The following is a 14,512-nucleotide window of genomic DNA, read 5'->3' as shown; positions in this document are numbered from 1 at the left end:
CAAAACTTTTTCATTCTTAGATTTAACTATTATATTGCCAGTTTTCCTGGGGTCATGGAAGAATTTTTTTTATTATTATAAAGCATTTATCTTACTGTTAAATAGATACAAATATTCAGACAAACAAAAGTAGCATGTTCAGATAGTTTCATATTGTTTTCATTATTTAGCAGTGTGAGAGCTGCTCTTATTGAATAACAAAAGTAGCAGCACTATAGGAAGCTGGGACAGTAGTTTTACTGTATGCATTCATTCCTACAGGTCTCTTCAGAGGAATCTGCTAAGAAAGCTTTCTGCTGATGTTTTCAAGAAATATCAAGATCTTAAAAATCTGTAAGGGAGTGCTTCAACCTAAAATATCTATTTAGTGCCTTAAACATTCCTCCTCTCTTTCTTCCATATGTACACACACACAGAGCTTAACATCTAAGTAACAAAATTCTGGTTAATCTCACCCTTCAATACGTCATGTGTAGTCTGTTTGGCTCAAGTATCTTGATTTGACATCTGTCTTTTTTCAAAACCATAATCTCTGCATATTTAATGTTTTTATATGGACTGGTTTATACCAAAAAAATGCTAAACTTTCATTGTGTCTGAAGGAAGTTACATTTATAATGAACAGTATATGCCAAAATAAATTAAAGTAAGTCAATCTGTTTATTCTGCAAAACAAAAGTTTGGAAATTCAAACTTCCCACTGTCATGGGAAGCTCACTCACATGGCACGTGGTTTTACTCCTAATTATGTCTGGTACCAACTCAGTAATGCCCCAACTAGTCAATTGTTATGGCAGAACAATACTGTGTAATATTTCACAATGAGTAACATTTATGTTGTTCAAAAATCATAGACTTTAATAATTTTTTTTGATCTAGAATTAGTGAAATTAAAAATTAAATGAAAATCTAAAACAGGGCTCTTAACGTCAGTTTAAAGGTCTCTTTTATGGGAACTCTGCTGTACTGCAGCACCATCTTGTGTTCTGAAAGTTAAGTGTCATTATGACCTTACAGTCTTGAAAGGTACATTTTCGTTAAAAGAAACATATCCATATCTATCTGTACAAAACATTTGCTTCTAATGTTGACTTCACACCCATCTGATCTGAATGATATACATTTTCCAAAAGGTCTTGAACAGTGTTTGACAGAAGCCCAATGTCAGATCTCTTATTGCTTTAACAGGAATGCATCTGGATGCTTTATTAACTGTAATTTAATTAAAAGAACTTATATTTAAATATTGCTCAGAGAATAACAATATGATGCTTTAAAATTATTTGAAAATTATTTAATATTTGCAGCTGATAATATTTTCAGCTCATTATTTCATCAAAGTAGCTAAAGAAAACCATAATTTAAAAAATTAGTATCTTTCCTTTAGAGAAGATTAGTAAGATTTGCTGTACATTTTTATTATATTATCTTAAAAAGGCAGCATTTTGATAATTCTCTGATACTGCAAATGGAAAATTCAAAAATTGTTTTAAACTAATATTTTCTGTGCAAAATTTTGCTTGTAGCAGAGATCTGGCTAAGCACAAAGATCAGGTCACACAGGTGAGCACTGCAAGTTTAGGACCTAATCAAGGAGGTTGCAAACAACCACTTCATTGTTCATCTCAGGCAAAGTACGAGTCCCTTTGAATGAATTTTGTAATTCTGCTCTTCATGTGTATTTCTTTAAAAACACCTTTGCAGTCTTTGCAGCTATAGCTGTGAAATGGTTATTGTCAAATTCAAAGTGTAACAAGTTTGAAAACTTATTTTAAAGTATAAAATGTACGTTCAGTTTAGCTGATAGATTTTAATTATTTACTCAGGTTTGCTTTAACTTTCCTTATTTAGAGAATTAATTGTTGGGTTTCTATCTTCTTAGGTATCTTCAGAATAATAAAATTAGAGCTGTGTCTGAACGTGCTTTCAAAGGATTATACAATTTGACAAAACTGTAAGTATTGCTTTTAGAATATTGAAGTAAAAACCAGCAGTCAGAGCTCTGAGAGTTGCTATGGATGTCTTGCTCTATTTCATTCCATGTTAGGAACCTGCAAAATGGTCCAAATCTTTAACTCAACGATTGGATTGAGAAAGCAAAGACAGATTAAGAGTTATCTGTGCAGGACGATACTTTGAAAATACAAGTTGGCTCCATACTTCACTCCTATTCCTCATATCCTCAGAATGGAAGAAGGAGATAGTATGATAGTTACCCTGCAGAAAATCAAAGAGAATGAAAAAGAAGTAAAATGAAAGTGAGAGCTTGTGATGGATGAAAAATCTTTAATGCTGTTATTTTGGTTTACAGAAGCAATTCAAAGTAACCAGTATAGGTAATGAAAGGAACGTTTTTTTCTTTATTTTGCAGCGGCTTTTTAAAAGGTGTTTCCAACCTTTAGAAGATGCTTTTAAGAGATGAAAGAGACAACACATAAATTGTTTTATTAAGATTTTTTCTGCAATATTTTTTAAAAAGGAAGTTTTTTAAAATTGTACCTCCTATTTTTTCCGTCATATGAGTGTGGTTGGTTATCTGTTATTACAGCTGCTGTTATTATCTTCCCAGACCATTTATAGTACCTCTTCCCCTTCTTTTTCAGCCTTTCTTGTTCCATTATTCTGGCATCTACATTTATGACCAGTATCCTTAGCAAAAACTGAACAGGTCCAGGGAACATCCATGGAACAAATCACTCCACAAAAGGAAACAGGGAAGGGCCTAAAATATGACACAGTGAAAATATTTAGCTGGCTGTGCTTTCTTATAGATAAGACAAAGTGCTCTAATAATTGCTGTTAAAGTCCTCATTAGAGAGAGTCTTGTTGTCAAACAATGGCATGAAAATTACCATACTCAAAAATTATAATTATGAAAAAAAGTAGTAGCTTTCTGATAAATAATCAAGGAAAAATAATATTAAAACTCATTTTCATGCATCTACTGCTAACTAATCATTCCATTAATTTATCTTTGGTTGATCTTGTTTTAGATACCTGAGTAACAACAAGATAACTAGTTTGGAGCCTTTTGTTTTTGCAGACCTCCACAGACTTGAATGGCTGTATGTTGCTTTCTTATTTGTGTGTTTATTTATTCAATAAATAAATTCAATAAATTTATTATTTCAATAAATAATTCATAAAAGAGAAATATTTGGATAACTTTAATTTTTGTGCATAGCAATACTTTTTACTAGATAATAACTAAGGAACTCCTGTTGTACTGTGCAAGGTAAAAATGCAATTGACTTTGGTGAGAGCAGAAAAAAGTTCTTGGGCCTTAATGGCTTCAGTGACTGATGGCATATACAATAGTAAATAATGTCTATTAGCAATTGCTTGTTACAAATTAATAAATTAAATAACTCAGATACTATAAAACAGTAGAAAGATAATTTTTGGGGGCCGGTCTTTTCCTGTAAATAATGCTTGAAATGTCCAGACAAAATGACTGTCATAATCTGAAATATTTTCTTATTACTGCTTTTCAGACAGATTTCAACTAAGAAAAGTCATTAAAAATAAGAAAATAATATGTCTAACCTTCTTCCATGTCTTTGGAACTGTTGGATCACCACAGAACACTACTGTGTTGTGCTGCTTTGTTTTCACAGAAAATCCATTCAAAATATCTTGATCAAAGAATTTAAAAAACTCAAAGGAAAACACTTTTTCTAAGATGAAATTAATTACTTTCTCAGAATTAATTTTTTTTAATTAAATTTTTCTGAAAGGAAATTAATTCAATTAAGGCCTTAACTTGTTAGGGAGTAGTGTGCTGATTTTTTTAAGTAGTTTGACTGAACATTGAAGAAATCCACTTTAAAATATGTTACTTTTTATTATCTGTTCAATTTAATACTCAAGTCAATTGTCAATCTGATACATGCTTTGCTGTAATTTATAGGATAATTGAAAATAATAGGATAAATCGGATCTATCCGTTAACATTTTATGGACTCAAATCACTTATTCTTCTGTAAGTATGAAATAAGATACAAAAGAGTTATTTAAAAGAACAGAATAGAAAGGGCACATACATTTAAAAAGCTTTTTATAATGACTGTGCTTGCTCACCACAGAGTGCTGGCAGCACATCTGAAGCTTTTTCTTACCCTGGGCAAAATGTGTTGGAGTAGGACATGCCATGTCTGGAAAAGATAAGAGAGATGGGTGGAGAAAATGGTAAAATGCATCACTGAGAGTGCAAGGACGAGGCAGCTGCAGCAGTTGTGCAGTTCCAGTTGTCCTCCAGAGCCGTGGTGCAAGAGGAGGGTGTCCCATAGTCCCTGCCCCTTGCAGCTGCCCAGCCCTGCCCCCCAAATCACTGTCTATAACCTGCCGCTGTTGAATTGCACATTGTGTTGGCTTGCTATGTTTTATTTCAATAGCAGGGAAATGAACATCTTTCCTTTACCTGCTAATTAACAAGTAAAGGATAAAGTACTGCTCCACAGAATGCCACAGTGAAAATATGTGGAAGTTTAAGAAAATAGTACTATCTTCTCAAAACTATAAGAAACAAATTAAGATTTGAATTATTTTTTTCACAAAAGTACAAGGAGAAGAGACATCAATTTTTTTCTATATCTTTAACTTTAGGCAAATACAACTAGCTATATACTATTCCTCTTTTTTTCCAGTGAAATGATGAATAATTCTCTTGTTCGTTTGCCTGATAAACCTCTGTGCCAATATATGCCAAGACTAAACTGGCTGTAAGTATACCTTATTTCACTAGAATAATATTATTTTGTTGTCTTTGTATGGCACTTCCATGACTCTTTTTCTAATGGGGCACTGGATCTTGCAGACTGCCTGCTGGGTCACTGCAGGTTTGATGACCTGAAGTCATCAATTAAGTGTGCAGAAGTATTACATGTCCATCTCCCACTTTCTTCTATGCAGTGATGAAGTTCTGGTAGTATTTTTCTTTAATTACCTTATAATAACTGCCTGAATTTATTTTCAGTGATTAATGGGGTTTTCTTTATATTCTAGAGACCTTGAAGGGAACCATATCCATCATGTGAGAAATGCTACTTTCATCTCCTGCAGCACTCTAACTGTATTGTAAGTAATAAGATATGCTGGCTAGCCAGAGTGAGATATGCCTGTGCTGAACAGTCAAGTGATTCATTACAGCTAATATAAAAGTTTCCTGAGTATCATAGTTTTTTTATCTCTTGAGTATATTATTAAAATGTGTGGTTTGAAATGACCCCCACAGGGAATTAATCACTGTTTACATTTATAGCAAAGTTCAGCAGTGAAATGTGCAACTAAACTTCACTGAAGTGATTTTGGCTGATACTAAGGTTTAGAAATTTTCATTATAATTTTTTTCTTGGAGGCAAAAATCTCATAATAAAAGCAGAAAATGTACAAAGTGCATAGCTTGTTTCTTCATTTTAAAGAGTTTGATTGGTTGGTAGGTTGCCTGGCTCATCAATTCTAGAATTTTCCTAAAAGTTTCTTCAATGATGATGTAACAGTCTTCAGAAAATCCCTTCCACTTTTTGAGAGATTAGTAGCTCCATGGTATCTGTCACTTTCAATTTTTAACTCCTGTGCAGTACCCATGTTCTTGGCTTTCTCATTGTTTTTAAAATCCTGGTTGTTCATTTAAGGAGCAAGTTCAGTGGCAGATGAAATAAGAGTGAACGCGAAGTTGCACAACCATGTGCCTGTGTCTGAGATGTGATTAGGTCACAATCCTTCCAGTCCACTCAATGTTCCTCCTGCCTTCAGTCAATTTACACCAGCTTCCCATGGGTGTGTATATGTGTGTGTATGTATATACATATGTGGAAGTACATGCATGCATGTATAGGATGTATAGGCAAAAAAAATTACTTACCAAATGATGAAATGGCAAGCTTCTAGATGAAATTAGCTTAACTGATTTGGGCAAATTCAAATTGAAGATGCAGAAAAGAGAAAATTTTTAAAATTTATGAAACCTTTTCTCCAAAACCAAATAGTTATCAAGAAGGAGCAACGTAAGTTGGTTTTGTTCTTTCAGGGTGATGAGACGAAATAAAATCAGCTCTCTAAATGAAAACAGCTTCTCTTCTCTCCAGATGTTAGATGAATTGTGAGTAGATTTCTTCTCTTATTTGTACAAGTCACAAAGTTTGGTAATTTATATTGAAAATATCATTCATCATAAATTCTATTTCATATGACACGCTCTGGAGATGTCATCCTTTCTTATGGTTTTTTAATACGTATTGAACAGGGAAGAAATAGTCAACAAAATGCATAGTCTGTACCAATAATACTGGGGCTTTTGCTCACAAGATTGTTATGTTCCCTGAACAGAATAATATTTATCTTGCATTACCACAGCCCAGTGTACGTGTGCCTTCAGTGTCTTTTAGACCAGTTTGCCAGCTTCAGTTGGACTGAGATCCTTACTCCTCTGTTATTGGGATTTATGTTTAGTAAAAATAAGGTGAAAGGTAGAGACAAAACCAGTACAGACGTGCTGTTTAGCCCATGTGAAAGAATTCTTATCATGAAACAATGTTTAATTAATTTAAAAATTAAAGGTATTTTACTTTCTTTTTGACAGAAACAAAATAACTGTAAGTTATGTATCTAATGGTACTGTGGTGGTTTGAGCCACCACAAAAATATAAAATCCAATTTCCAGGCTTCCCCCACCCCTTCCCACAATTTTTATCTAAACACTGAAGAGAAACTTTCAGGCAAGAGGCTTCTATAGGGGAGAAGGGGAAGTATATACATTTATTTTACACAAATAAATATACTGTACAAGCTAAAAGCAACTATATACATATAATATTATACACTTCTATCAGTCCCTCTAAGCTTCTCCCTCAATTCAGTCCAGAAAAAGCCCTTCAGGCTGATAGGTAAACAGTCCTTCTCTCGTGGGAGTGTTCAGGGAAAAGGGTTCACTACTCCCACCAACCTCCAGCTGTTTACTGAAGTCTCTTCTTCCTTACAAAGTCCAAGAAAATAGTTTGAGTCCATGCTCCTTGGTTCCATGTCAGTCTCTGCTGTGTGATTCTCTCTCTCATACCTCGGTTTCGTAGCTGCTGTAGTTTAGTTCAGCTTATCACACGTACGTGTCCTGGAATCTTCATTCTTCCTCCGAGTTTTCGGCTGTCCTCCGTTTAAATCACTGCAAGGACATCCTCGGGGCCTTTCTCTGGTCCGTTTCCAATTTCGCCTGGGGTTATCTCCCTGGTGCCGGGCTGCGTTCAGCCCATCCACTTTGGCTTGGCTCCAATGCTGAGCCTCCCCTCTGCTTTACAGTGAGAGGGAAAAGAAAGCCCCCTCTGCAGACTAGCTGGAAAGGGGGCGGGGGGAGGAAGAGGGCCTGGCTCCTCGCAAGGAGCTTGCCTGTCTCTCTCCCCGCTTACCTTATGTTGTGAGTCTTTCTCTCTCTCTCACAACACTCCAGTGCTGCCTCCAACCCTGGCTTGGCCAGAGCTGTGGGGCCACAGGGTCCCCCTTCCCCCAGAGGAAAAAAAGGGGGCCCTGTCACCCCTGAGCCTTCTCACACCCACACACCCACACAGCAGCAGACCCAGCAGCAGCCAGACAGACCGATGGCCAACCACTTCCAGCAGTTGTGTATATATGATTTTTCACAGGAGCGAACAAAACGAGCAGTGATTGGCCCTCCAGGGGAGACTGCCCTGGAATCCAATCACCTCACCTATCGGCCCCCCGGCTCCCAGGGGGGGCAATTTTCAAACCATGACAGGTACATCTGAACTAATAATACAGAGAATGATTTGCTGGATCTAGCTTCCCACCTTGTTTTAATAGTATTCTATTAAAATAGAAGTTTCTGATAACAAGTTTCTGATAACATTTGGATAAACAATATCCTCTTTGGCAGATAAAATAAAATTGTGTATATTGAAATTGTGAAACTGTTTGGTAAAATTTTTGAGCCTAGTAAGAGTTTACTGTATCCTTCCTGTTTCTGCAGAGATTTGGGTAGCAACAAGATTGAATCACTTCCTCCATATATATTTAAGGATCTAAAGGAGCTTTCACAACTGTAAGGATTCTTCGTTATTATTACATATAACTGTATTTTTCTCATTTGATATGATACTTTTAGTCATGTGTACCAGGAAAGAGAAGAGCACATTTGTTTGTATGCATCATTTAAGCTCTACCTAAAGTACACTTATCCCAGAAGTAACTCTATATAACCAAGTGTGTACAGTTGCATTTATTGAGTTTACGCATTTTAATTACAATATTAAGAAGAAAACATAAAGAAAAGTTATAGGGAGAAGTAAAAGAGGATGTACCTAGAAACACTCTTGCACAGAGTGACAGTGTATAATGCTAATGTTTATTTTTCCATTCTGTCCCTGTCCCTTGAACTCACATGCAAAATCAATTGTAATTTTTTTCTAAATGCATGCAGTTCAGATAGGTTCTTTTACTTGAAAGACAAGTCTGTAAAGATTAATAACTAAATATTTCTATAGTCAAAACCTTTAAGCATCAGGCTGGGGGAGGAAGTTATGTGTCTCTGTGTGTGTGTACATGGCAATAGCATGCTTGTGAAGCATCCGACCACTCTTTCCATTGGCTTAGGAAGCTAAATAATGCTAAATGATTCTTACCTTTTGCAATTGTAACTGCCAAGGGTACAAGTCCTTCCTACAGGACTAGAAAAGCAAGTGGGTTATGTAGTTTCACTTTATTTTTAGAACAAGCAGTAAGGAAGATAGCCAAAGTTACTTATGTTTTATTTACAGGAATCTTTCTTACAACCCCATCAAGAAAGTACAAATAGACCAGTTTGATTTTCTAATTAAACTCAAATCCCTGTAAGTATCAAGTCTTTATATTTTAGCTATATTTTCTTTGTGGTTATGCTTATCCCTTGGAAGGACATGATCCAGAATATGTTTTGTAAGAAATTGTCCTTGATATATTTTATGGTTATGTTGATGATCTTCAATAATTTAAGCCTGGAAAATTACTAGCAATACTCAAGTTTTTCTTCCTGAGAATACCAGTTTTGTAATGGAATTTTTTCCAGCAAAAAGAGACCATAAATTTAGCTTAGAGAATAACATTGTCAGCTATTACAGAACAAGAGTAACACAACCCTCATTTGACATTGTACAATTTGTTCCCGGGCCTTAAGGATCATGCAAGGTCCAGCTGGGGCTATTAACACTATGGGCAACTACTGTTAGGATATGTAAAGATTGGAATTATAAAAGAATTTCACATATCTACAAGTTTGGGGACACATTTCCATTTTTACAGAATCTACTGCTAACACCATTGGAAGAACAATGGTTAAGTATGATTCAGCTTCCATGTCAGAGAAAGTTGGGACTTATATAAATCTTTCTAAAGAGTTTAGGAGAAGTTTTTATAGGTGCACCAACAGAGCAGTTGCACCATCTAACACAGTGAAGAGGATGCACTGCAAAAATACAGAAACTGAAGTTCTAAAAGAATAACTTACACAGATAAACTTTACTTATCTAACACTACAGGGGAAACAATATTGCTGTTTTCAATATACATAAAAAAATTAAAATGAGGAATCCCATCTCTGTGTCACAAGAAAGCCAGCTTTTTCCCCTACATGCTGTGGTCTGTGTCCCAGGTTCCCGCTGTTCTCGACATAATGAAGACTGAGTTCCTGCAGTGGTTTGTTTGTCTAGTAAAGCACTCCCTGGGATAAAAGACAGATGAAACATCTAAAATATTATTACTAGAAGAAGTTATTATTTCCCCAGAGATGATGAAAGAACATCAGTAGAATAGCACTTTGGAAGGGCAACATGTTAATCAGAGATTCAGAGATTCTCATGGCTGAGAGCACCAAGAGTTTTCTTCACGATTCTGGAAGAGCAGCGAGTTTATTAGAATTAACTGCAATTTATTTTATTCCTCTTGAGATTTTGTGCGGACTTTCTGGTCAAGTTTCAAAGGGGTAACAGATTAGACGAAATTAAAGTTCACCTCTAGTTTCCTATAGTCATCATGTAATCACAATTAAATGCTCATAAGGTTTGTTCTTTTACTCCTGTTTTTCTATGGCCTTTTACTGAGAATATATTTTTTACAGCAGTTTGGAGGGCATTGAAATTGCAAACATCCAGAGAAGAATGTTCAGACCCCTGAGAAACCTTTCCCACATGTAAGTAGATTACTCTAATTTGCTTTCCTAGGTCTGAATTTTACAATTAAAGAATACTGGATAATTGAAAGCAGGCATATGAAAAGCAGCATATGAACAGTTGTCAAATTTTGACAGATTTTGATTAATTTTTCTTCTTTCAGAATATGTTTTCTGAGTAGTTACTAGAGGGTTTTCTGATAACCAAACTAGAACCATCTCTTATCTGTTTCTCACAACCAGATATTTTAAGAAATTCCAATACTGTGGATATGCCCCTCATGTGCGCAGCTGTAAGCCTAACACTGATGGGATTTCCTCCCTCGAGAATCTTTTAGCTAGCATCATACAGAGAGTGTTTGTCTGGGTTGTATCTGCCATCACCTGCTTTGGAAATATTTTTGTTATCTGCATGAGACCTTACATCAGATCGGAGAATAAGCTGCACGCCATCTCAATAATGTCTCTTTGCTGTGAGTACACCATGCATAAAAGAATATCTTTTTAGTCTGCTCATAGTATGTGTGATAGTACTTACTATAATACAGAGACATATTTCGAGCACTGGATTAACTGTACTTTCATGCTGTTGCAAATGACAATACAAAATACTGTACCATATATACCAGAAGTTCTCATTAAATGCTGCCTTTGGTGGCTGATATATTCCAAAGCTTTCATGTTTGGTTTTCATGCTGCGGGTATTTTCTCAAATTCCCACTTTCTTCAGCGTAAAGAAATAGAATTTCAATGTTTTCAAAGGTCCATAAATCTATATTTCATTATGCATTTCTAAGTAACAATTTCTGCATGTAAATATTAAGATATTCTATTTTTTGCATGAGCAAAAGGTTACTTATGCAAATAGAGAAAATTAATCTCTCCCATATCCCCAATATTAGGAATTGGGGTTTTTTATTTTACTTCTATAAGCAAGACAAGTTTATGGATGAACTATCTGGCAGTACAGTTACTACAATCTTGAGTACCCTGTCTCAATACAGGAGAGTCTATAAGTATTTCACAAATGCAATTAGATGCATTTTGAAAGGTAGTTGTCAAGTGTCAACAAATGATTACAACATTTCTAAATGTCAGTGATTTTGAAACTTTGTTGTTTCCATAGGAACAATCTGAATACTATGAAAAATTTTTAGGCAAAATATCTAAGAAGCCTTCAGTTCTGTGTTGACAGGTCATCTTCCCTTTTTAGGGTGAGAAGACTATGCACAAGAGTTTTGAATTAGCATAAGATGGACAAAACTAACCTTTGAATCCAGCAGAGATGGCTTATTAATCTTAAACCAAATGTTAACATCTAAAGAAATAAGACCTAATAAAAAAGGGTTGCAAGAATATTTCTATAAATGAAGCCATATCTTTTTCTACTTACAAACCAATTTTACCTGAGCTTTAAAAAAACAGGTTGGAAACAAGTATGAAACATAGACTGTCAGTCCAAATAAAAACTAAAAAAAAAAAAAGAAAAATAATTATAAAATAATTAAAATTAATTATACTGCCTTAATTTTAATTCATAATAGCATTCCAACTGTAATGTGGATTTTTATATCTATTAGCTGATTTGTAAATAAGTACTCGTATATATATGTGTGTATGTCTGTTTTCCAATATACAGAGATAATGGGAAATTCAGATGTGTAAATAATGATGTTAAGCACTGTGCCCACAGGTGCTGACTGTCTGATGGGAATATATTTATTTGTGATTGGAGCTTTTGATCTTAAATATCGTGGAGAATACAACAAGCACGCTCAGTTGTGGATGGACAGTATTCACTGTCAATTGGTTGGATCGCTGGCTATTCTGTCTACAGAGGTGTCAGTCTTACTGTTGACATATCTGACTTTGGAAAAATACATCTGCATAGTTTATCCTTTTAGGTGTTTGAAGCCCAGAAAATGCAGGACAATTTCCATTTTGGTTCTTATCTGGATAATTGGGTTTGCTGTTGCTTTCATCCCACTGAGCAATAAGGAATTTTTCAGGAACTACTATGGCACCAATGGTGTCTGTTTTCCTCTTCACTCAGAACAATCAGAAAGTTCAGGAAGTCAGATTTACTCTGTTGTCATTTTCTTAGGTAAGTTGCATTTCTTCTTTATATATGATTAGAGTTGCTAACTAACCTAGTTTTCAAACAAATAAGATAGCTGTGATGTTCACACCTCCTTGGATTTAGAGGCTTCAGCAAACACTTAAAGACTATTCTACTCTATTAGATGAGTAATTATGTATCTTAAAATGCATGAAGGGCTGAAAAAATAGAAAGAAATTATAGACCATGAAGTTCCTGAATTATTAGATTTTTTTAGGGAAGTAGAGCAATAGTAAGATCAGAGGAGAACTCTGTAGTTTGGATCAGAAATAAATACCTGAGTGGAGGCAAAAATTCAATCTTGAGGTGAGGACTCAAATTTTCTGGCCACTTAATTCTGTGGGACTAGAGTTTAGATAAAATATTTTTCTTTACTACCTAGATTGCAAATAGGTGATGTAGAATTGCCATTATGCTGCTAAATTATAACAAATTTTAACTTTTAAACAGGTGTAAACTTGGCAGCTTTTATCATCATTGTGTTTTCCTATGGGAGTATGTTCTACAGTGTTCACCAAACAGCTATTATGGCTACTGAAATTCGGAATCATATTAAAAAAGAGATGATCCTTGCTAAACGTTTTTTCTTCATTGTATTTACTGATGCACTATGTTGGATACCTATTTTTATTCTGAAACTCCTTTCTTTACTTCAAGTAGAAATACCAGGTATGTCCTTTCTTTTGTGAGGCTGTTTCAACTGTGCCTGCGTGAAGTGTTGCTTCTACTTCAGAAGAATTTAATAAAATGAACTATAGTACTATAATTAACTTCATGTTTTTGATCTATATATACACAGACTCTAATGGACTATATAGTTTTACCATTTAATTGAACTATATTACTATAATCATCGAAGATTAGCCACCTATGAGTCAGATAAAAAACTTCAAAATTCAAATCATTCAAGTCTGTCTCCATATAATACCTATAAAATGTACAAAATGTATTTGAAAACCAAGGCTGAGTTGTATTGACTTTTCTCATCTTATGACTTTTGCTGGTTCTGTTGCCTAAATATGGCCCAGGACATTATAATGTTTCCTACCTTGATTTAACTATGTAACTCTTACTTTGAAATAACTGTGTTTTACAAACTGGTAATTATAGCTCAGAACATTGAGTTCTATAAAGCTCTGTCTACCTTCTTCATGCTGTGAATATATTCCCACGTAAAAATAGCATAACCTAAAAGATTAAAAATTGCATCTTATTTTTTCCTTCTCTTTGCAATACCAGTACATGCCAGAAAAACAGCCTCTTTGTGGGGGGTTTGTAAACCCTGTTAGAACATGTAAGCATGAACATGTGAGCAATCAGCAACAGCAGATTCAGACTCAAAGTACAGATGTTATTATGTTGGTAAGAAAGCATTGTAGCTCAGAGGATTTTGCCATATGTGCTGACCAAGAGGGTTGGGAGTTGCCTATTCAAAGTTTTGACTTCTGTTTCAAATATCTTGAATTTATGCTGATTATGTCAAATATTCAGTTATTTTAATCTTATAGAATGCTTCTTTGTGAAATTATCAAACCACCTCAGATATTTGAAAGAAAATATTGTGAAAAGTAGAAGCAGAAGTATTCTGAGTCAAGAAATCTTGAAGAAATCTTAATGAATCGCGGGGTGATCCTGGGTTCAGTAAATTAATATTCTGCATTTCATAAAATTAAAGACATCACAGCTAGCTGTCTGAGTTTACAGAAGTTTTAAACTCTGTTTGATAGCATTTGTTTTACTTTGGGGATACACTGTGACAGCTTTAGAACTAAGCATCTGCTGTTTTCCAAAAGTGTAGCCAATGTGGTAGGCAAGGACAGGAATGTATTGATATTGCAACAAAGTTGTAAAACTGGAGACGGGGATGGAGAGGGGTGTCACGAAGGGAGAGTGAACTAATTTTTTTTGTGCTTCTTGGAACAGTTCTATAATAGTTTTATAAATCAAACAATGCAATGGAGAGCACCCACTAACAATTTTTAGCACTTTAATCCTGTCCCTTCTCTGCCTGCTCCTTGGGTAACTTATCTCCCAAACAGTAAGGATGAGAAGGGGATGTTGTAAAAATGCAGACTGACCTAGGCAGATGGTGTGAACACAGAAATTCTTGACAACAGAAAAAGAAGAAAATAAGGAGGATGTACACAATGCCCTTTGCAGGGGAAGGAAACAAGTAGTCCTGGTGCAGAAGAGAAAACCATGGAATGGTTTCTCCGATGGTTTATTCCATTCTCCGATGGAATACA

The 14,512-nt window shown here is 35.0% G+C and overlaps 1 protein-coding gene across 1 annotated transcript in view; it reads left to right on the top strand.

Annotated features, from left to right (window-relative positions):
- Positions 1–14,512, top strand: part of RXFP1 (relaxin family peptide receptor 1) — a 44,671-nt gene that overhangs the window by 29,122 nt on the left and 1,037 nt on the right. The window contains exons 5-17 of the mRNA XM_018071236.2: positions 262–333; positions 1,883–1,954; positions 2,994–3,065; positions 3,911–3,982; positions 4,647–4,721; positions 5,005–5,076; positions 6,029–6,100; positions 7,976–8,047; positions 8,763–8,834; positions 10,097–10,168; positions 10,391–10,620; positions 11,841–12,251; positions 12,717–12,935. Coding sequence (XP_017926725.1) covers positions 262–333; positions 1,883–1,954; positions 2,994–3,065; positions 3,911–3,982; positions 4,647–4,721; positions 5,005–5,076; positions 6,029–6,100; positions 7,976–8,047; positions 8,763–8,834; positions 10,097–10,168; positions 10,391–10,620; positions 11,841–12,251; positions 12,717–12,935 — 1,583 coding nt within the window. The remainder of the gene's footprint in view (positions 1–261; positions 334–1,882; positions 1,955–2,993; positions 3,066–3,910; positions 3,983–4,646; positions 4,722–5,004; positions 5,077–6,028; positions 6,101–7,975; positions 8,048–8,762; positions 8,835–10,096; positions 10,169–10,390; positions 10,621–11,840; positions 12,252–12,716; positions 12,936–14,512) is intronic.

Source organism: Manacus vitellinus, unplaced genomic scaffold (genome assembly GCF_001715985.3).
Source record: "Manacus vitellinus isolate BGI_N305 unplaced genomic scaffold, ASM171598v3 scaffold_0_pilon, whole genome shotgun sequence".
Lineage (NCBI taxonomy): Eukaryota > Metazoa > Chordata > Aves > Passeriformes > Pipridae > Manacus > Manacus vitellinus.
Note: the sequence above shows the minus strand (reverse complement) of the source record. Positions and strands in the feature narration are given on the sequence as shown.